This window comes from Lepeophtheirus salmonis, chromosome 1 (genome assembly GCF_016086655.4).
Source record: "Lepeophtheirus salmonis chromosome 1, UVic_Lsal_1.4, whole genome shotgun sequence".
In the NCBI taxonomy this organism is placed as follows: domain Eukaryota; kingdom Metazoa; phylum Arthropoda; class Copepoda; order Siphonostomatoida; family Caligidae; genus Lepeophtheirus; species Lepeophtheirus salmonis.
In genome coordinates, this window is record NC_052131.2 from 154,011 (window position 1) to 177,810 (window position 23,800).

At 33.8% G+C, this 23,800-nt stretch overlaps 3 protein-coding genes across 3 annotated transcripts in view; 1 reads left to right on the top strand and 2 right to left on the bottom strand.

Moving 5' to 3' along the window:
* Epg5 (ectopic P-granules autophagy protein 5) overlaps positions 1-23,800 on the bottom strand; it is a 53,779-nt gene that overhangs the window by 19,719 nt on the left and 10,260 nt on the right.
* Positions 10,579-14,917, top strand: LOC121131872 (uncharacterized). The gene is made up of 5 exons (XM_040727273.2): positions 10,579-13,965; positions 14,035-14,290; positions 14,358-14,472; positions 14,535-14,636; positions 14,710-14,917. The coding sequence occupies exons 1-5, from the start codon at positions 12,955-12,957 to the stop codon at positions 14,732-14,734; spliced, it is 1,509 nt and encodes a 502-aa protein (XP_040583207.1). The 5' UTR covers positions 10,579-12,954; the 3' UTR covers positions 14,735-14,917.
* Positions 15,244-17,747, bottom strand: LOC121131883 (NF-kappa-B inhibitor cactus). Its single transcript, XM_040727284.2, has one exon. The coding sequence runs from the start codon at positions 16,529-16,531 to the stop codon at positions 15,449-15,451; it is 1,083 nt and encodes a 360-aa protein (XP_040583218.1). The 5' UTR covers positions 16,532-17,747; the 3' UTR covers positions 15,244-15,448.

Here is a 23,800-nt window from a genome sequence, read left to right on the forward strand (position 1 = left end):
AGCGCTTCCCTCCTTACAAATATGTTGCAAAAATAGCTAAAAAAACAGCTCAAAAGAGTAACATTTTTTCTGGGCATGGGATCCACAACTTGTCAAACAGTTGAGCAGAAAGTATAACTTAAGTTGGCAATACTTAACATAAAATATTATTTATCATTTATAATTAATAAACGTTAATTTTCCATTAAAAAAATCCAATTTCATATTCTCTACAAAAATGTGTATTTATCTCAAATACACCCAATTCATGAAGGATCATCCAATCCCGAGAAAATAAAATTTAAAAGAAAAAACAACCTTCTTCAAGTGTTTTGTTTGGAAAATAATAACATCTAGAATTGTTTTCAAGCTAAATGCATTTATATACAGGGTAAATAATTTATATTTCATTTACAAAATAATTTTTGCTTCTATTTCATCCGCAATATTGATTTGATTTTACTTTTGTAAATGTAGGAATTACAACAGTTTGATATAGTAATACCGAAAATTCAATTATTTACGTCATAAATTTATTCATTTCCTTTTTAATACAATATATATTATTTAATTTATTGTCACGGAAATTTAAAAATTTTAATTGCGAGAAATTTCTTCCTCTTAAAAAAATAAATAATAATAACAATAATAATATTTGTTCGAGAAAAGTAAAAAGTTACATTAAATTATCGAATATTATAATCATGGAATCATTCATTATTCCTTCCATATGAACGGTTAATTCTTAATTTACAAACTTCCATCTACTATTTTTTCCCCTAAATCCCTTGTACAAGTTGCAATTTTGTTCACAACCTAACATAAAAAGATTACTCTACACATTCCAACAACCTTTCTCGATATGGCTTTAAATCTGGATGAGAAGCAAATTATTTGCTGAAATTTTTTGAGAGGACATAAATAAATCAATTGGAATTAAAAATATCCTTTTCGGCAAAAAATTAAAAAAATTTCCCTTTTGCTCTGGTCCCATGAATTTATACATACTTTGCTCATGATGTTCCAAAAGAGACTCTTAAGTACTTAACACAAGGGCTGAGGGAGCTAAGCAGATGGGAAGAAGTGTACAATCAATAAGAGTTTAACATAAGACAGGTTTTTTTTTTTTCATTACTGTGGGAAGATTACACAATATGAGTCCATCATTTCTTTACTGACATAAGTAAGTATATATATATATATTAGTGTTGAGACTCAGTCCAGTAACGTATCTTTTGTCCGGTTCGGTCTGAAGTAATTTTTTCTATACCGATTTTTCGGTCGTCTAGACCGCGGTCTAAGACTGTGGACTGATTTTTTTTTTCGATCTCACTTTATGGACCAATTTTTTTTCGGTCTCAATTTATGAACCGATTTTTTTCTTTTTCTAGATCAACAGTCATTCACTTTTTCAAAAAAATCTCAAAAGGTCACGATAAGTTCTGGAACAAATAGTGTATACATATAAGAAACGGCGGTATCAAAATTAATCTGAGCTATCTCTGAGCTCTAAAACTTCGTATAACGTCATTGTCCTTGAAAAAAACATATGATGTCATGTTGGTAACAATTTATATGTAAAATCGGTCTAGTTTTTTGGGACCGAATTAGACCGAATTTTTATATGAGACCTGAGCTTCTTTGCTGGACCGAACTAATTCGGTCCAAAAAATATATATAACGGTGTCAAACCGGTCTAGGATTCCCAGACCGAAACCCAACACTAATATATATGTACACCTGCACACCAAGTATTCTTCATTTTTGCTACATATGCATTATGCAATGTTTAGTGAGGAAGGATTTCCATAGAAGCAAGCAAAATTTCCACAATCCCATTGATTATTTTAATTTCTAAGTACAATGTATCATTTCTGTGTTTCGTAGTTCGTAAATAATTACATAACTTGATGATAAAATGGAAATTTCCTAAAATGAAATAGAAAAAGATTCCTCAAGTATGTACTAAAAATAGGCCACAACGAGTAGAACTTTGAACTTGAGAGCACTATTATTGCTTGCTCTTCATGTTTCTAATTGTTCATCTCAAGGCAGAGGAAGGGATAGTGAGAGATGGAGTCATCATGTAGATTAAATATACATATGTAGTAGTTACGAGTGTAGTATATAAATTTTTAATTACTTGTGAGTAGCTATACATAGGATATAATAATACTGAATGCATAATATGTATTGTACGATAGTAGAAAAAATACAATAAAAGAATTGACTTTATTTTTCAAGGACGGGCTTATGTTTTAGTAAATAATGATAACAATTACTCCCTATGTACAACAAAAATCAACAATAAGGAAATGGTTGAAGATTCTGTGTGTTGTTGTTTTTTTCCTTCTATTTCTTTCCTAGAAAGTAAGTCAATGAATTTTTAATAAGGAAGAAGAGAGCAGTGCATATGTAATATGTATGTACACGTCACTTTCAAATATTTACAATAGTATGAAAGAGAGGAATTATAATCATATAAATCAATATAGGTGTATCATCGATTCATAATCGATAACTAGATATGTATGTAAAATCAAGAGATTGTTTTTATCTTATATACATAGTACAAATATACAGGGGTCACGCAATATTTTTGAATCATTTCAAAAATATTGACAAAACAAGGCTTAAAATCTTTAATATTTTATTAAATCAAAAATTTCAAAGACTATTTGAGAGGGGTGGCTTCTGGCTTTGAATTCTACTTAAAAGTAGGTAGCCTCAGTGGCGATGATCTTCTCTAGCCTGGACCTGAACCAGTTGCAGGTGCACTCAACCATCTCCCTGCGCAACTTGTAGAAAATCACGATGATGCGCTGCTTTAACTCGGCCACCGTGTTGCACGAGATTAGTGTCACATTCAACTGCCCCAACAGGTAGAAGTCGCAGGGATTGCAGACGGGGGTCTTGGGAGGTCAGATGTTGGGGCTGGTATAGTCCTCAAAGTTCTTGGACAGCCACATCTGGGACTTGTGGGCTAAAAAAGAAAGAAAAGAACAAATGGGCCTGATGGTCTTGACTGTGTTCCTCGCGTTGCAGGGATCCTTCGTGATGTTACAGTGCTAAAAACTGCACGAATCATCATCACTGCCGTTATTCTTTTCCACTGGTTGGACAAGTTAAAGTCGTTGTCAGTACCACGTGTTCTCAACTACTGAGCCAATATTTTGGAAAAAATCCTACAGTAAGTTACTGATACCTAACGGTCATTATGTGCATTAATATCAAGTGTCAAAAATATCACGTCAACCCTGTATGGTCAGTAAAACGCCAGAATTTCATAGCCACAGTACTCGACATATTCAGAGCTCGAGGCAAAATGGCGAAAATACTTTGCCTCTACTTCTTTGTGTTTCGGTTACAGGCCGCTAGTTGCCGTTGTTGTCCAAAGATTTGTAACACTGTAATAGCTGCAGTTGCCATAAAACATCTACAGGCCATGAGAAGTCATAAAATTATAACTTTATCGAAAACATCGTTTGTTTGTTTTTTAAATAAAAATTCGGTATTAAAGAAGCCAGGGATGTCATATTTACACCCCAGCTGTTTTTATATGAACCAATTGACATTTATCTGACCTTAACTGTATTTTAGATGGTTTTTATGTACAGTTTTAGAGAACAATAACACCAAAAATATGGATTCCAAGAAAGACATAGCAGAAGAGAGGTTTCTTATATATTTATATCATTTAACTTTAAGCATATTTCTCTAAAATTTATGTACGGTTTAATCCGTTTTCAGCTATTTCTTATGGGGAATCATGATTTGACACTAAACTCCTGCATCGCTCCTTAACGTCGAATTAGCGTCCAATGTCGGAATTCTACTCTATGATTAAATTTAATTATTTAAAGAAAATCAACTGGCTTTATGCATAATTAGAGAAAACAAGGTAAGGTAAAGGAATCCTAATTGTGTCTTCCTCCTCAGCTCCCCACATAATGAGAGAAATTAAAGCATAAAGGCATTAAATATAAAAAGTAAGAAAGTTGACGACTTATGTAGGATATAATTTTCATCCCTTTATATTCATATATTTATACAATATACATACTAAATAACATGTGTACCCATGTCTTTTGGCAAGACTTGAACCTACTGGCTATATAAATACATATGTATATGTAGGAACAAGACATAATTCGACTAGTGACGATAACGGTTGATAAAAGCAGAGGGATAATTGAAATAGTTTTTGACAAGTTAGTGAAAGTATTCAGATGTTAAATGGATTTTTTTTTTTTTTTAATTTCTTCTTCAATTTGTTTAATAGAATCCATTCCCTTCTTTGTACAGCCTAGCTTTGTGTTCAAGACCAAGACATCATGGAGGATTGAAACCAAGAAAAAAAGAAAAAAAAGAAGTTGATCTTGCATTTTTCTTTTCTAGAAAAGGAAAATGTTTACTCTAATTGCTTTTGATATTGGTAATGAATATAATAATGATCCTTCAGAAATGGATCTTGAGACCCAGACCAATCTCGAGAAAATCACAGAACTAGTATAGTCTTTTATAAATAAATAAAGAAGTGGGGGGGAAAATCTATAACTAAACACCTTATTTTCATAGGGTTGATCAAATGATGGATTAATTATTAAGCCATGTGTAGGTATTAAATATTATAAATATAAGCTACAATAACACAAGAACTTTCTCTTTGATGATGAACCATTTAACCAAAATAACAAGTAACAACCTATGTTTTTGATTTTAGAAATAAAAAAATAATCAGTAGGTACGTACCTAATAAATTATCAAATATCATTAGATCATTTTAATAGGAAGGGATTGAAATCATTATAAATATTCCTTTATATTCTTCATCCTCACGGTGGCGCCTTCCCTCTAAAGAAAAATGATGTTGTATAACTGTGGCCATGGGTTTTTAAAACCTTTATGCAACCAGACAGGGAATAATAAAAACCTGATTTTGTTTTTTTGTTTGACGCAATTCCTATCCTGGTCTTCCTATTAATACATACTTTATGCCTATTTGCAACAACCCAATAATGTCAGAGTAGGAAATTGATTAGTGGTGGACCTTAGAGGGGAAAGAGACTATTATATGAAATGACCTACACACTATTAAAAGGCGTTATAAAAGGACATTTAATACTCGTACATAAATATAGGGGATTTAGGCCTCCAATGTAGAATCAGAAGTATTGTAGGGGGGAAGGATGGAAAAGGGGTAAAGTTATCACTACATGTATGTCATATATGTACATAGTATGTGGTACCTACTCATAAATTCAGGTTTGAGAGAGAGAGAGAAATTAAATGCAATAATAAAAAACAATAACAAAACTATGCCTCCTATTTGATCATGCCTCTATCTATAGTAAGTATGAATAGGCAGGAATAATAACACAAAAGAAAATCCTTCAACAGGTAACTCCCATTTTTACATATCATGTATGTACATCATTATATGAAGTATCTCATTTTCCGGGAAATTGTCTTTGAGCGAGAAGAAATAATATGTTTTAGGCTAGTCTTTTTAATCATACATATTTTCTCAATTCTCATTTTCTCCATGTTCTCATTATCACTAATAGTGGGCACGTTGATTTTTAAAGTATATTTAATTATATACTGAGTTGACTTTTAGCCCACGGGTCGGGCTGTGTATTTTACAACGTTTCGTTTCACTAAAAATGAGCATTTTCATCACTAAAAAAAAAGTGAGACCCGCAGTCTAAAAGATAAATCGGTATCTGAACGTGACCAACGACTTTCGGTCCACAAACTTTTAGACGCTAGCAAGAAACCAAGAGAGATTGCATTGTTACCATGGGTTTAGACCAACTACTCGGACTCCAGCAGGATGGTGCGCCTGCAAGCACGTCCAAAAAAGGCTCAGAAGTGGTTGAAGGACAACTTGCAACTTTTTGGGTGCATGTTGAGTCCAAAGCCTGTTCTGTCAGTCACCCAAATATCAACACCTCAAGGACGCCCTCCATCAGCACTGGAATGACATATCTGAGGACTACATCCACAATGGGTACAAGGCCTTCCATGCCCACCTGGAAGCCATCATTGCTGCCAAGGGGTGCTTCATGGATGATTAGGGTAGCCAAGACATAATATTATTTATTTTTATTTTATTGACGTACCCTATTACATCTGGTTACTGAAATACATCTTGATTAAGTTATAGATTGAAAGTGTTAAGATTTTTTTCGCGGCACCCGGTATAAACAAGTCTCACTCCCGCCTTCTCCTAGCGCTCTTTTTCCCCTACAAAAATGGCAACTCTAATTATAATAATGAAATGAAGCATTTATGAGGAAATATTGAAATTCAGAAATCCCTGGGAAGATAAATATTTCCCTGGCTCACTTTTATGTGAGATGCCCTTTGATTTCATACATAGGCTGACCATAAATAATAATGAAGAGGATATGTCATAGATACCTAATATAATATAAGTAATATCCATGGAATTACACTTAACTTAGATACACAACACAATCACTTACTTCTTAGCAAATGTATTTAATTTCCTATCATGGGTACCTATTTGATATTTACATTAATAGGCTAATGATTCATTATATGTGCAGAACACATTTTGGAAGTCATGACACTTGCAAAAATATATATATAATAATAAAAAATTCAGGAAGTTCTTATTCCATCTTTTGTTAATTGGAAATCATGAGGTGATTTGGTTTGAACCCATGGCATTTCAGTATTATCGTTTCTACAAGGACTTCCTTACTATGAAACCCAAGAGTCCCCTTTTTATATTGACATTGCATATCATTCCACATTACCGTTACATAGTGGAATGGGTTCTAAGTATGTAGTTTTACACCATAACGCCCTCGATAATTGGTGCACTTATTTTCGTTTATTAAGAATTTTGTCAACCAACATATTCTACACCTTTTTATGTTTTTATATGATAGAAGATGGGGAAACAAAACTTACAGGAGCATTTAATTGCGATTCTATCCCGATTACACTATCTAACAAAATCACAGCTTTTTTAAAGCACTAGAACAGCATGTCTCAATTTAATAGAATTTGATTTCAAAGCTTTTATAAGCCCTTGGTATTGAATATATTTTAAATCCCAATGTTACTAAAATTATCAAACTACTTTTTAAATGTATGTATCATGCTTATAACTCAAATTAGCATGGTTTAAGGTTGAAAATATGTGTTTTTTTATTCAGAGGCTCCTAGCTTCAAGACGAATGGATTCAGAAAGTTTAAAAGTATGTCATTGGATAGCTGAAAGTATGAACTTTATTATTAATTTTTTTAAAGAACCTCTAAAATGATTATATTTTCTATATAATGACAAATAAAACACCATTGTACTCAGTAGAGGGCACTTTTTTGTCCTTTATGTGTACAAACTTTTTTTGACAAGGATATTTTAATAGGATGGAACCGTACGTCCATGCTCATCATTAGACGAGTAGTTCACAGTATAATTATTGATGACATAAAGACATGAAAGATAGGGTTTTTAAATACTACCTTTGAATTTTTGGGAGGTATTCCGAGTAGAGGAATTGAGGGATTCAATTTAGCCCTTCTGGAGCAATGCACTTTGTGAGGTATATCTCATACGGGTTATATTCAATAGTTATTGGTAGGGGGGAAAATAAGTGCGCGCTATACAGGGTAGTATATTATATTTCTCATTTTTTAATAAGAAATAATCATTTTAAAGAAAAGCTGTAAATAACTTTTGAAAGATTTTTTATTCATCTAAATTTTTTTTTTTTATATAAATTTCTCTATTTTTACATTATGTTGACTATTTTTTGGTAAGAATTGTATTTTATTTATTTTTAAATATAAAACTGTTCAATTCACAACTTCAAAGACTCTGTACAAACTCTCTACCTTGATTAATATGGCTCAAACGTTTTATTTCTTCTTTTTTTTTTATCAAAAGGAACATTTTAGGACTATATTGATAACACCAATTGAAGAACCAGTCTTAATGTACATAGAATAAGGATTTACATATTCTAACATACGAAAGGTCAAAAGTGTTAACCTACGACTCAAGAGAGGAAAGAAATAGGTAACGATTTCGTAGTCCTCATTTGCACACAATGCATATGTTTGTGTATTTATGGTTGATCTAAACAAGATTTCCTGCTGTGAGTGAATATGTGCGTTGTTACAATATATAATACGTATACTTTTTTTCCGGAATGCACCTATAAGTATCAAGAAGTGTTGTTTGGTATATCGGTACTATAGGTGTAGCGGGGTAATGACGCATATAAAACAATAATTCGTATTGGAACCGGTACTTGCATTCTCATTACGTCATAAAATAATATACCCACCGAATCAGGGCCTAACTTTAATGTTTTTCCTGACTCACAGTTTGAAAAGATATGTTTTATCCATACAAGAGGTTTATAAGCAAGAAATCATGGCTGTCGATGTAAACTTCTTAAAATAAAGGGTAAATCAATGATCAGACGTTAAAAAAATTGTGGCACGTGTCAAAACGAAGGTAGATGCAAGTATCAAATACCGGTACTAATTTAGGTATCGGGATCGGTACAAAAATAGGGTACTAGTAGGAAGAGCACCGACCCTTGAATGCATTTGTAAGAGGGGTGTTGTTGTTTTTTTATTCCGGGGAGGGGGAGCATTATATTTGGGCTTCTTTTTTATAAAACAATTTTGACAGAATGTTTAAGAACTTTTTATATAAGGGACAAAAACTTTTTTGAACAATTTTAAAGTTACAATTTTTTAAAAGGGATAAAACTTGAAAGAATTATTTGACTTTAATTTAAAAAAGCTGTAATAATCTGTATGTATTTCAGCAACACTCTATCAATCTTATATGGTTCAAAGGAATACAAATGGGATGTGAGCTATAATTGAGTGGGATGATTTTTAACTTTATTTTTAAAATGAAAAAAAAAAAAAAATAGTCATCAAATTGTGACATTTCAATTTTTTTAAGGCAAAACACATTTATTTTTATTAAAATCACTATAAAAATTCCACAAAAGTGGGGGACCCCTTGACCCCTATGGTTCCGATGCATCTGATAGAGAGTCCTGTGTTATTTAAAGTCGTCAACCTTTAGAGGGGATTGGAAAGGAAGATAATATTATTAGGTCGTCGTCATATTGATACTATTCATTCTTGTGTTTTTATCAATGTAAAGGCAATTGTAATAAGGATAGAAATCGCAGAACGGATGCTGTAGTAGGACAAACATATGTCCTACATTAAATCAAGACCACCAATATCATTAATTTGTAAAGAAAGACTACCATATTTTTGAAGAGGGATACATTCATAAATGTGCACCTTTCATGTTAACAAATAATAATAATCATGATTAGTGATGTCCCGCGAGCTGAATTTTACTGCATGAGTATTTTTGAGTTTCTAAAAAACTCGTTATTCACCTGAATACTATTTACTTGCCTCTGAACACTCCATTCTCAGCCTAACATTTCTTGCTCCAGAAAAAAATATGTTAGTAAAAAAGAAATCATATTTTTTAATGAATTATTGAAACAATTCAATTAAAAATTTGTGTAGTTCTCTAGAGAACTCTGTATTTGTAATTGAATATATTATATATTGTACAGATAAAAGGATCTTATAATAACAATCGTACTACAAGAAGATTTAATATAATGTATTGATGACCCCACAAAATTATTTTCGTAATTTATGCTACACAGATTAATCTAAAAATTAGTTTAACTTATTTGAATCGTGGTCATAAGCATAATTCAAGAGTTGATCTAGTCAATAAATCAATAATTTAATATAGTCTGGTTATAATTTGTAGCAAATATGTTTTGTGTGGCACTGATGCTTATTAATATGAATACATATTAATGATAATATATAGAAAATAGAAAGTTAAGTAATTCCAAGCAATGTCGAGTACTCCCGCTAGTCTTAAAAAAATCAAACAAAGATTATTTTTAAAAGGAACTGGGATGATGAGTTTACATTGCAGAAAAATATACACATTTATATCTGTAGGAAGACTTGAACTCTAAATTTTGCAAAGAAATGATCAAAGTCTAGGAAGATTTACATGTTATAATGGGGCTCGAAAAAGAATCCAAAGTTCTGACGAGTTCCGAATAATACTCAGGTTTTTATGCCCAACAGCCGAGTTTTGTGTATATTTTTTTATTTACTTCATAAAACTCGAGTACCAATTTACGAGTTTTGGTCGTAGCTCATCACTAATAATAATAATAATATTTATACACATATAAGGAAGGCTCCTTGTTATTTTCTTTCTAAGAAATAGACCTTATTGCGAAATACATGCATACATAAATGAAGAAAAGGGTGATGGCGAAAAATGAAATCATACAAAGTTATAGACATAATAGTTAATATGTGCCCAATACACGGAGAAGAAGAAATAACCATTCGAAAGATACAACTCCCCAAATCTCGTCTTCAAGGAAAGAAACCAATTGTTTATAGCTGAATATCCAAAACCTTCCTACTCAAGTCTCACAATTAGTAACTACATAAAATAATAGTCATCATCAGGAGGAACTTTTCATTGAAGGAGCTCATTAAAAAGAAGGAGAACCACCGGATTCATTTATTTATTTTTGTTTTCGCGGAATACAAATGTAGATTATTTATATGTAACTAATAATAATACGCATGTATTTAATTACTAAAAGTAATATAATTATATTAAGAGAATGAATAATTTTAATAGGATTCAAGGCTTTTATACATTTGTACAATGTACATCCATCCATACGCATGTATGTTACATACATTCATATTTTATAAACGCAACGCTATAACTTTTAAATAATCATTTCGAAGGTTGCTGTTGGATTTGCTGTAAAATCAATTAAAAACTTGGAACAGACAAAGAACGACACTAATACACACAATAAATCTACATATTTAAAAAAAAAAAAACACCCTTCTAATGATTACAGCACCATGTCAAAGTTGAACATAGGTACATATTATATTCATTTTGATATGATTAATACAATTCCTCTTCAGATATATACATATTTTTTATGACATAGTCCCTAATGAAATCAACTAATGTATATTAATATTATTATTATTATTTGAAACCTCATCAATCACTCATCAGCCTCATACAAACAGACCAAGATGGAAATCTCACTTTTCTTCGCCATAATAATAACAGTAAGGAAATTAGGTATGGCAATGAAGCATTGATAAGGGGGCATGTACAAAGTCTCTAGACAAGTTTCGACATTTTTGGCCCTCTTCTTCACATTTGGTAGACATAATATACATACTTTATTATATCAATGTTCGCAATTTCAATGCCCCTCCCTCCTGCAAGCGACCTTTGAATCTACACAGTCCCTAATATTAATATAAAAGAAAAGCTATAGAGACTCTTTGATGTACGGTTAACCCTCGATCTAACAAATCCCGTTAGAACCGACAAAAACCCCTCTACACCAAATTTTGTTCACTTGGCGGCGTGGGAGGTTTGCTGATAGGACCGCAGCTATTAGGCTTAATTAAATGAATTAATTAAGAATGAAGACTCGCATTTAAATCAAAAGTTACAACCCACTTTGTTTTAGAGGTCGCAGCTGAAGAATACGCAAGGATTTCGGAACGAAGAATACACGTACTGGAAGAAAATAAGTCAGCTTGCACATCTTGAACACACCACCTCGATCCAACAGACACCCTCTCCCCTCTATTAGTCCGAGGTATAACTGTACAAGAATAACCACAAAGAAGCCTTATATCCCATCAACAACTTGTAGGATCTCAAATTGTAAACACTATTTAAGGAAGTCGAATTTATGTCGAAAAATTTAAATTCATTTTGTGTTTTTGTTTTTTTAAATACAAACTTTGTTTTGAGTTTGGATTTTCCCCGTTTCGTGGATCTGCAGACGTTGATCAGCCCCGAAATCCGTTGTTTCCGATGACGTCAAGGCTAGATACATTGTGAAATGCATTTATTATTCATATATATATCTACATATTTATTCTGTAAGGAAAAACCAGTTTGAGGCCACAAAGTTTCTAAAGTTTATTTATCTTCATCATTTTGTGTGTCTCTGTGCATCATATGTTGTTACATGTATGTAAAGCATTAGAGATTTCTACCTCAACTGTCAAGTTAATATACATGTACATAATGTCATATTCATTCCTTATTAATTTCATGACCTACAATTAAATATGGATATGAGGTTTGCTCCTTGTTAAATGTTAATACGCTTTCAAATAATGTCGAATTGGTAAGTAGGAACCTTCTCTTCTGTTAAACGATGGGTTAAATTACACGACATTGCGATGATTTTTAATATAATGATGATATACTTTATTATTATAAAGGAGCACGCTGATATATATGTACTTAATAATATTTATTATGTAGTGAGTAGAGTTTTATTTTCTAGGGAGTAGGCGCTCTGAATGTGTGTATGTATATAGTAGTATGCTTAGTTGCATAGCTCTATAAACGTAATGCATGTGAGTGTGTAAAGACTATATGTAGAACCAACCACCAGAGATAGAGAAGAGAAAAGGTGGTTTTTGCGTGGAGTAGCGCTCTCCTTCTCCGTACCCGGGTACCTCTCTTCATCGACAGTAGTCATGAAATTAGTCAGAATAGGAAGGATTCCATGCAAAAAATAAAGTAAAAAAAGCACACACACTATCATCATAATACTAGAGTAGTAACTCCAGTAGTATTGGATTGTTAGTTGGTTGAAGAATATTAAATACATACGGGAGTGAACAGAACCTCTTCATTGATTAAAAAAAGATAATAATAAGTGAAAATACTATGTACTAGTTCTATTACTAATAAATAAGTATGTATTAAAGAATAAACGCAATTTAAGTTCACTCTATGGAGGAGGTATGAAGAAGCCCTTTTGCAAGGATCCATCAAAATCATAATAATCTTCATCATCATAGTTTTATTCAGAAGAACCATAGAGTCAACAAAGGATGAGGAATCTACTCAAAATCTCACTGATTTTGTTCATATCTTACAGTGTGGACTCCTACCCCAAGGAATCTGCAACAAATGTTGAGGAAGAGGAGTCCATCTCCTCTTCAACATTCCGTACAGCTCAACTACTCATTTCTCCAAAGCAAAATGCTCGTATCCTAGAACCATCCTCAACGTTTTTCATCGTTCCCACTTCTTCCACTCTAGAAAACTCTCTTCATAGTGATAATAATAATATTAATTCAAAACAAACACCTGAGGAAAAATATATCAGGAATGAAACCCTAATTGAAGAAACTACAGAGTCCGAGTATGTGATCAATACTAGTCTTAGTTATACTGATACTCATGATGAGAATAATTCAACCCCACCACCATCAATTCCATCTACATTTTATACAGAGTCTCCAATGGAGAAGATTACCTCCTCATTAGTGACTGAATCCTCATCCGAATCAGGAGGAACCAGCATTGACTTAAATCTTGCTCCAGAGAATGAAATGAACATTGAAGAGAGTCGTGAAACGACATTGCCTTCTTCTCCAGACTCTGAAAAAGTCATAACTTATACAACAACTCTCCCCATGATATATACAGAACTTATAACAGAGTCCCCACAAAGTGATTTCAATAGTGTGAATACTATAATGAGCAGTAGCAATACCAGTCCTAGTACAATAACTACTATTAGAGGCTTAACAACGATCCCAAAATATCTGCCCATAACAACTAAAACACCGCCCAGTAAATACTTTACTCCGAGTAAAGAGACCACGAAATCAAGTTTTCCTGTTCATAAGGATACAAAAAATAGGGATCCCTTACTTTACCATTATCAGAATGACGCACATTGGGATGTAAGTATGGATGACATGGACTTTACGGATTACGAGGAGAGCGTACAAAAAGAAAAGAGTCGTTTAAACAACGTTCAGCTCATGGATGGGGGTGTACAGGACTCTATGACCATTGTACTTACGCCCATCAAATATGTGTCAGATGCAATGGTAAGTGTATATAGGTTTGTAGTTCAAGTCATGAGTGAATTAAGAGCCTTTGTTTTTTCTATAAAAAAGGTACATATCAAATACAAACGAATATCAAAGGATCCAACAGAAGAAATGAGTAAAGAGTCGTCGGACACATCTGATCCAGGTAGACTGGAAATGAGTCATGACGTTTCTTTTCCACTATTGAATGAAGAGAATAAACGGAATTTAGATAATTTGCCGGAGGGATGGTACTATGTGTGTGCAGAAGTGACGAAATTTGATAAAATGTTGGAGCAGGAATGTTTTCGTGCAAGGATCTTTGAGAAGGCATCTGTAGCACGTAAATATATTGTTTATCATCATGGAAGGAAAGGGATTGAGTATGCTAATTCATTGATATTTTACAGCACTGCCCACTGGAATCATTGTACTGATTGTTTTGGGAATGGTCAGCATTGCACTTCTCTGTCTTTACATCATTTACAACAAATTACAAAACTCTCGAAGAAAAAAGAAGGATAAGTAAGGCTCTTAAGGGATTTATACTAAATATAAACAAACAAACTAACTCATGTGTTCTATAGAGAGATGCAGGACCGAGTCCAGAAAATGGCTCAAAAAGAAAAGGAACTGAACGAGCAGAACAAACCTGCTTTTCATCATATCTACGTGGATCCAGATGAACCGTAAGAAGGGATTTTTTTGACATTCCATATATCTGGCCCTACCTTGTATAATTATTCTTTATTTTCTTTTTAGATATGAGGAAAGATGCATCATGTAAAATGATGATCATAATCAATCTGCAAAACCGTGTGATACTTTTTTTGTCAAAACTTACATAATTACTTGATTTTACTCTATCATACATTCAGCTATTTACTCTAAATAATTACATATACATATATTATGAATATTAATACTTATGTACTATACTATTTTAGTAAATAAATATTACTAAATTAAATATGTAGATTGTAGGTAGTCGGACATTTGGGGAAATGTGTTTTTTTTTTGTTGTTGTTGTTGTTTTGCATGTAGGTCACAACTGTTGTAAAGGTTTCCTCAATGAATATAAAAAGAATCCTCATCCTTGGAAAAGAGATGGGTTTTTTTTACGTCCCTCCCCCAATTTACTCATACATGGATAAAGAGAGTCAGAGGAAGGAAGCCCCAGTTGAATCATGATTCATGCTTAATAATTAATTAGTCAATAGGGTTTGAGAGGAAAGGGGATTGTTTAGAGACTTAGGAATCGATAGATAAAGAACAATAATTCATAAATAGATAGGATTAATGATAATAATAAATATTTATTATTAATATAAAACAAAGAATTTATTATTACAAATTGTAATCAAATTGGCGTTCATAGTAAGTTGTTCGTTTCCGCCGGGGATTGTTAGTGCAAAAATATATGATTTCTTAAGCGGAAAGTATGCGAATTTGTAGTATGTAGAAGTCTTAGAACACAAATATGTGTGCGATGAAGTCAATACTAGGCGCTGTTTAGAATGGGACGAGAAAGGATTTCATCGGGGGCTTCATCCGACGAAGAACAGGATGAATCGTCTCCATTAAGGTCTTTAGAAATGTCCACACTCATTCCGGTCCTGGTTGCAAGAAATTGTGCAATTTCTGGAACTGCATTGGCAAGAGCAAGTTGATAGGCAGAGCGACCATACCAGTCAACTAAATTAGGATTGATGCCACATCCACTTGGTCGGGGTTCTATTAACGTATGAATGATTGCGGTATTACGAGCTCCAACAGCAAAATGAAGTGCAGATCTCCCGGAACGGCCATCTAGCGAGTTAATATCTGCATTGTTCCATGAAAGGAATAGAAGGAAATGGCTATGACCCCCCATAGTTGCTAAATGTACAGAATGTTCTCCTTGAGAGTTTCTCAAGTCAATAATATCTATAGGCACTGAAGGAAGAGAGCGAGTACACATTTCTCCAACGGAAATTGATTTGAGTAGGGCCTCTCCACATTCAACATTGCCTCTTCGAGCAGCTAAATGTAGGGGTGTATTCCCTTCCTTGTCTCGAACGTCCAGCCTTGCCCCAGAAACAACAAGACGACGGACAATGTTGGGTTGATTTTGTAGAACCGCGATATGAAGGGGTGCGTAGTGATGATTGTTTTGAATGTTCAGAAACTCCGAGTTGGGGACCATTCGTATGAGAGCATAGACTACTTCAACGAATCCGGAAGCGATGGCTAAATGGAGCTGAACATCCCCATCTTCATCCGGTTCATAATACTCTCGCCAAGCATCAGGATTGAGTTTAGCGTTGTCCGATAGGGATAAGGCGCTTAAATCCGAGACAAGGAGCCCTCCAGATGAGTCTAGTCGTCGTTCCTTGAGGGAAGAGGAGAGCGGCATTTGTTGGAGTTGATGCTTATTATTGTTATAGACGTTGGCAGCGGAAGAGCTCTCTGTTGATGAACACATGGGATTGAGCGAACCGGATGAAAATCCAGAGTCAAACATGGACTCTTCCATTCTAGATGAGCAGGTGGACTCCAGAGACTCGGACATTGTACCGCCACCCCCACTACCACTCTTGGACATCACACCTTACTTTTGATTGCGTCTTTGGGACTTTGGGAGGTATAGTATTAAGTGATACTACGTACTAAAGTATGATGGTTCAAATCCTTTCAAGTATTCAGAACTATTTTTATTATTATCTATGTAGTATGTACTAATATATGTGTGTGTAACTTCCAAGTACTAGTTACTCCTCTCGACTCGCTTCACACCAAGTCAATTTTGATTTTAATATTTATATATACTTACATATATATATATACATGTAAGTAGTATACATATATACATACATATATGAGTATGTAATAAATATCAAAAAACTAAAGTGAAGGTGAAAAAATTGAAAAAAATAATAATAAATATTGAGCACACTCAGAAGAGAGAGAGAGAGAGACACACACACGCACAAACATATAGATAGATAGAGGGAGAGAATACAACTACTTTCTTTCCAACAACATTCCTTCTTATTTTGTACGTAGCAGCTGTCCCATGTTGTTCCGCCCTGCTTTCACTCCGGCTTTCTCTTTTTTGTTGCCTTATATGGGAATGAGTGGACGCAAGTGGCTGATTTCGGGAAAATCCCGAGTATTTCTAAACAGTGGTTTTCTTGACGTTTATAAAAATACAAGGAAAGAAGAGGAACCCTTCCCCTGTCTAAGTATTTACTCTGATTATGAACACTATATGAAGTCACAAGTAACTAATTTACTTATTCCAGTCCCTCGAATAAGCAATTATCACAACAATTTAAAATCTAAGGGCAATGCCAATGATGAGTTTCCTCAAAAGACTCAGATCACTCAAAAAAGACTTGCAAGTCCTTCCTTCCTCTTCTCCCCTCGCACTATTATGACTGTATAGAGTCAATCGTAATTGGTACAGAGTAGCTACTACACTGGTGTCTGCTCTAACACAGTGAGAGGGCCTTTTTCAATGCACTCGAATGAAATGGATGAATCATAGGCATGAGGGGAAGGGGTGGAAGAGGCAGAGGACTACATACTCTTTTTTTTTTTTTTTTTATTCATCATCATCTTAATTATTGAAACCATAAATCCTAATAAATTATCAAAAAATCGCCAAGATAGATGATGATGGACTTTTTACATTTCTGTTTTTCTCTTGTTGTTATTGTATTAAGTGTAGTGAAGGGGTCTGGCAAATTGCCGAACGGGAAAATCCCTGGTTTTACTACTACGAGGACTACAATCTATTTACTTTCTTTCCTTCTCTCTCCCACACTCTTTTGCTCTCTAATTCATTACTACAGGCTATGAGTTAAAAAACATGATATGTACACACATATCAACATCAAAAGTCGCAAACGATTATCAAATCTAAGCCCCCAAAAACGAAGGAGAGGAAGAAAATCCCACTACTACACATTGCCTTATAAGGTAAGGAATTTGAGGGAAGTGTAAAAGAATGCACTTGAGGAACGAAGGAAGGAACAAGCGAGGAACTTTCTATCTTTACATATACGCAACAAGACTTCAAAATAAAAACAAGAGATTCTTTCGGGGGGAGTTCCCCCAACTCCCCCCGAATTACTACTACTTCTATGATGTATTTCTCCAAAAGTCACATTTTTGACATTTGGAAAATCTTACAAAGACAACATGTGATGATGATGACTTTTCTTTCAGGAATCGAAAAGAAAGAAAGAACAAGAGAGGGGGGAGGGAGGGGAGGTTAAGCAAGAAGAAACACTCTTCCTCTCTTGACTCATATAATCCAATATCTAACCCATTTAAAGGCTTAAAAAAGAAACACAGGTTAAGTATTATCTAAATATTTATTGATACTTATAATCATTATACATACCTATTATAATATGTATGTATTTGAACAAGAGATGTACTTTCTCATCATGAATCCGAATGATACAAAAACAAAGGAATAAGTAACCATATGATTGACCCAAAAAGAAAGTGTATTTACACAAATACATTTGTACATGCAACTTCATCTTTAATATACAGAAGATGACTCATTCTGGGTCAAGGAGGAGAAAATGAATACTTACTATCAAATCATAAGTAAATATAAGATATATATTAATCATATCCTCAGGAACACCTGACTTAAATTTATTGCTTGGGTGAACAAGTGATTAAACCAATTTTTTTCATGACGAAAAACGGAAATAAGTAGGTTCGTACATACAATAAATAGTCTCTCTCTCTATCGGTCTACTGGGTGTAGACAAAGTACAGAGACCTGCCTCTAAGTAGTCATTAGAATACTCATAATTGATGAGGATGATGTTGTATATAAAACATTTTATTTCATAATATTTTTTACTACCTATAGCAACGCACATTAATTATCAATCTGGCCCCTTTTAGCCTCAATGACAGCCTCCAACCTCCTCCGGAACCCCTTGCACAAATTGGAAACTTTTTCATGATCCTCCACTACTGGCTAATGGAGGTCTTGAGGGCATCAATATTCGGGTAGCAGACTTTATAGGTCTTCTTCTCAATTTGCCACCAAATGGAGTAATTTGGGCTCTGAAGGGTCAAAAGTTCTTGAACCAGAAGTTCATGTTCCTACCTATCCACTCTTGTACAGTATTAGTAGTATGGGTCGGAGTCCGTCTTCTGAAATACGTACGTACCACATTTCCTTTCAACACCATCAAGTAGTCGGCCAGGGGTAACCTGTATCCAAGAGGAACCCAAATTGGAGGTATTTTTTCTCCAGTTGATGCCACAGCCCCCAACATCATCACAGAGGACAGATATTTGGTCTTGGTGACTGTCCGTATGTAATCGTCAGCCTTGTCAAAGCATACCATTCGATCATTTTGGTAAGATCTTTTCATCAAAGAAAAAAATTACCCAGTCAATATTGTGCTTCAAATCATTCAAGAGTTGTTGACATCACTGAAGACAGAGTTGTTTTTTTACGTTCGGACAGGAGTGGCCTCCCAATTCTTCTAGGCGACCTTTCTCTAGCCTTTCGGATGGTCTTGCCAACATTAGACGGATGCACCTTCGTTTTCTTTGTGTACTCTGACATCTTTATCGCTGGGTTGACCTTAAAGGCCTCTATGATGTCTTCAGGCTTCACTTTGTTTGGTCTTTCACTCTTGGGTTTGTTCTTAAGATTGTCCCCATCAGCCAAACGATTTCTGATCCGACAGACTGTGGCCTTGCTGACGTTTAAGGCCTTCATGATGTCCGAGGTGGTCATCCCGATGCGGATTAAATGACCTATAATGGCTCTTCTTGCCTCCATCGCGACATATACATAATTTTTGTTTACAACATGTACATCAATCAAAGGCTTAGAATCTAAGCTATTCACAAATAATTGGAACTTTAATATTTAATCAACAACACCTATTCAAAACTGTATTTACAGAAAGCCTCATTACTTTTTCTACACCCAGTAGTGTATGTATTATTGCATGTGTGCTCAACAAATAAACTATAATTTGCTGCTAAATTGGAATAATATTCCATATTATAAGAATACATAATCTTTTATGAGTAAGAAAAGGAGCAAAGGCTGGTCGGTCGTATCATCTCAGTCCACCCAGACGGTCCACTCCATCTATGCAAATCAAAGTTGTTTTTTTGTTACAATTCAGTGACTGTTTACGATAATATATATTTATTATTCAAGATATAACAAGAGGCTTATATACAATATGTGGGCGAGACTGCAGGTGCTCAACTATAAATTATCTATTTATAAAATCATAGGGAGAGACTTTGCATCCATAGTCATTCACACAACAAATATATATGTATCTACTGAGTCAAAAGGTACAAAATCTGTACAGTGTGGTAGATATTCATTCCTGATTTTTAAGGTTTAAATCAAAGGCTTATGAATGAAAATGAACAAAAGTCGTTATTATCAATGAATTTCTTAGGCTCTCAGCCTTCAAATGATATATCACATGTTCCAATTGGAGTAAAGATGTCGCTACAAACACAACAAAGAGAACGGATATTTGATTTGATGGTAGCACAATGCCCAAATAGAGGGCATCCTTTTTCCGCTCGAAGCAATAACATCAAAAAGCATCCCCTGAGATGGATGTTTTGTTCGACACATCCCCTGTGGATAATGCCAGATATCTCTCATTTCCCCTCTTGTAGACTTGATCAATACGTTTATATATATTTTTGTCCATATCCTTTAAACAAAGAAGTAAGTAATTGACTTGCATGTCGTGGTTCATTTCCGTATAAGAGTTTTTCCCAACATTTACTTCGGGACCTGTATATACGACCTCAAATCAAGCTCCTTCAGCCGTCATGTTTTAAGTATTTGTACGGACATCTTTAATCCAATCGGAACAGCTATATATCATTTAAAAGCTAAGAGCTAGGAAATTCAGTGGTCCCCACTACTTTTAGAGATTTGTATTAATAAGCATTTAATTGTTCATATATTAGGTATATGATATACCTATCTCATTCTTGCATTCCTTTAGTTATCTCAATTATGAAATCATGATTTCATAATAGCTAACGACAAAAAACCTCATCATGATCTATAACCGTTGTTTGTTCGCTCATGTAACGGATAAATAGTCATTTATGTCTTACTCCAAGAAGTCTACTATCATGGGATAAAGTCTTTGTTGGAGTGGCTTAAAAATGTAGGTATAAGTCTTGGGTATCAGTCTAGAAATCCCAAAATAGTCTGAGACCGTAAAATTTTTAACTAATCCGCTCAAACTTCAGTCTGGTACCACTGCCGGATTTTCATAATAAAAAATAGTGCACACTATGGGATTTTGAGATGAAGTTTCTTGTCATCCATCTAGGTTCACTTGAATGTATGTAGATAAATACTTTTTGTCTGTCTTTTCCTAATATTTAAAATCAATTAATATAATTGACATGAAATTGGAAAAAAAACAAAATACAGGTATGGAATTGATTACATACATTCATTCTTCCATCATACTTGAGCAATCCGATTACGAAAGAGTAAATAGTACTAATATCCATAAGTATAATAAAATAAATACAAATTATAATTACAATCCCATATAGTTACGGAGGAATATCGATACTGAATGAAGGACATCAGTATCAATACCGATATTGGGAGTGAACCAATACTGTAGATACATACATATGATTGATAAACTACCTTTGTAGTAATTTTTTTAATACACTACTGCAGAAAGTTCCACTAAGGGAGGATACTTCAACAACTTTAGATATGAACATTTCAAGATAACATTTAAAATAACAGAATATATTATCAAGCTTTGGAGTTCAAAAGTGTTAAATCTAAAAGTACTTTTTCTTATTAGCATTTTTCTACCTCAAGGGTTCTATCTAACGCTAAAATTACTGGAGCAGTCAATGTTTTCTTAAGGCAGAATCACAAAACGAATAATAATAGAAATGATACTATCCATTTTGAATTAGTTAGGTACTAAGTTTATTATCAATACAACACTATTTTCATAAATAGTATGTAGACATAAACTAAGTCAACAGCAGGACTCTCAAGTTTTAAAAATGATTCGGCCATAGATTTTGTAGTCACGTCATTAAATTGGGCTCTCCAGTTTTTAAAACACTTCTGAGAAATGAAGAATAAAACATGGAAAAGAAGATAAAACATTAAATGACACTTGTGGCTTATTTTGAGACTTTTATGATTTACATTGAGATTCTAGATTAGCCATGATTGAAGTGCAAATGCGTCAGAAATAGTATGTGTTGTATAACCGTAGCATTAGATGAAATACGTGAGTTAATTAAGTTAAGTTGCATTAACTCAAACTCTGTTATTTTTGAATATCTTCTGTTTTTTTCTCAAAGTACTTCGATTTATTTTGATAGATATAACGAAAATTACAATAAATAATAAGAAGATATCAATTTGAAATTTGAAACATAGAGTACTAAACATATGGAGTGCACACGGAGAACATTAGTGCATGAAATACTAGAGTACTGTCATAAACAACAACAGCTCAGTGTAACCATTGTTATAATGCTAAAAAACCTGTAAGAGCGAAAGCTCAATCGCGCCCTCTATAAATGGGCTAGAAGAACTGGGAAATTACTACAATGACTTAACATATGTAAATTCAAATTTATAAATTTCACAGTCTTTATTTTTTAACATAAGTATATATTTGGCTATTTAAATCTAATAAATACTATTTCCATAAAAATATTTACATTATCGAAGGAATGAGTCCCTTTCATTCGACAACATAACTAAGGTAATACATGAGGTCATCAAGGAATAAGGAAATCTCAAATGGAAATGCATAGGAATTGTCACAGACAACACTTCTAATTTCTCAAAAGTCTTCCGGATCTACGGTACGCAGAGTCAATCCTTTTCAAGCCTTTCTCCTCTCAGTAACAGATCAAATCCGAGAGGATTTGGAAGAGGAAGGCCAGGATAAGGCATGATTAGAAGGGATCAGTGCCCTAAATATCCTAGATGATAGCATTGGTGACATGAACTGCAACCTTTTGATGCATTTTAGCTAAGACAAAATAAATTTTGACATACTTGTTCTTCAATGACGTCCATGTATTCAAAAAGGGTCACGTGATGTAGTACAATCCAAAATCGGTAAACACAAAGAGACCCAGCAATTAAGCTAGTCGCAGCTGCCTTTGAGGCCTTAGATTTTGATTGCGTTCTTTCTGATGACTCAAATACTGAACAAGAACGAGGAAATTTTTTTATGATCCCTTTAAATCTTGTCTGCATTGAGATTATAATGCATTTAGATGAAAAGAATTTGGAACACATGATTTATGACTCTGGTTTGGTGGTTGCCTACTTTTACAAAATTGAGAGAGGCGTGAATTGCCCTGAGAAGGAAAAAATAAACTTTATTACTGAGTCTAAAAGGAATCAACTCTATAGTCCACTTAAACATGCTTTCAATTTCATCATGAATTTCCTCCAGGGTTTTTTTGTTAGATGGAGATCCTATTTTAACCGACGTGAAGGGTAAATATTTCATTTGTGCTATAATCCGAGGGTTTTTTTTTGCCTCTTGAGAAAATGTGTATTATGTATTGAATAATTCTAACTTTTGAGGTACAAAGTCGGAGAAGTTAAGAAGCCTTCCAGGGAGAGGGAAATCAAATTTCAGTAATTTCTCTGAAGGAACTGGATTAGCTTCCAAGTATCATCCCATCATACTCATACTTTGAGGTTTCTTTTCCCAGGCCATAGTCATTTAGTAACCGAGGACCCATCAAGACAAATATTTTTGGACCTTAAAATCCACGATACGCTCTATAAATATGCTTCCTATCAACCGGTGGAACG

What these genes read in the sequence shown, in the direction of transcription:
- LOC121131872 (XM_040727273.2), top strand. Translation starts at nt 12,955, where the DNA reads ATGAGGAATCTACTCAAAATCTCACTGATTTTGTTCATATCTTACAGT. An exon ending in TGAGAAGGCATCTGTAGCAC is followed by an intron (nt 14,291 to 14,357) that starts GTAAATATATTG and finishes GATATTTTACAG; the next exon opens with CACTGCCCACTGGAATCATT. An exon ending in CGAAGAAAAAAGAAGGATAA is followed by an intron (nt 14,473 to 14,534) that starts GTAAGGCTCTTA and finishes TGTGTTCTATAG; the next exon opens with AGAGATGCAGGACCGAGTCC.
- LOC121131883 (XM_040727284.2), bottom strand. Translation starts at nt 16,531, where the DNA reads ATGTCCAAGAGTGGTAGTGGGGGTGGCGGTACAATGTCCGAGTCTCTG.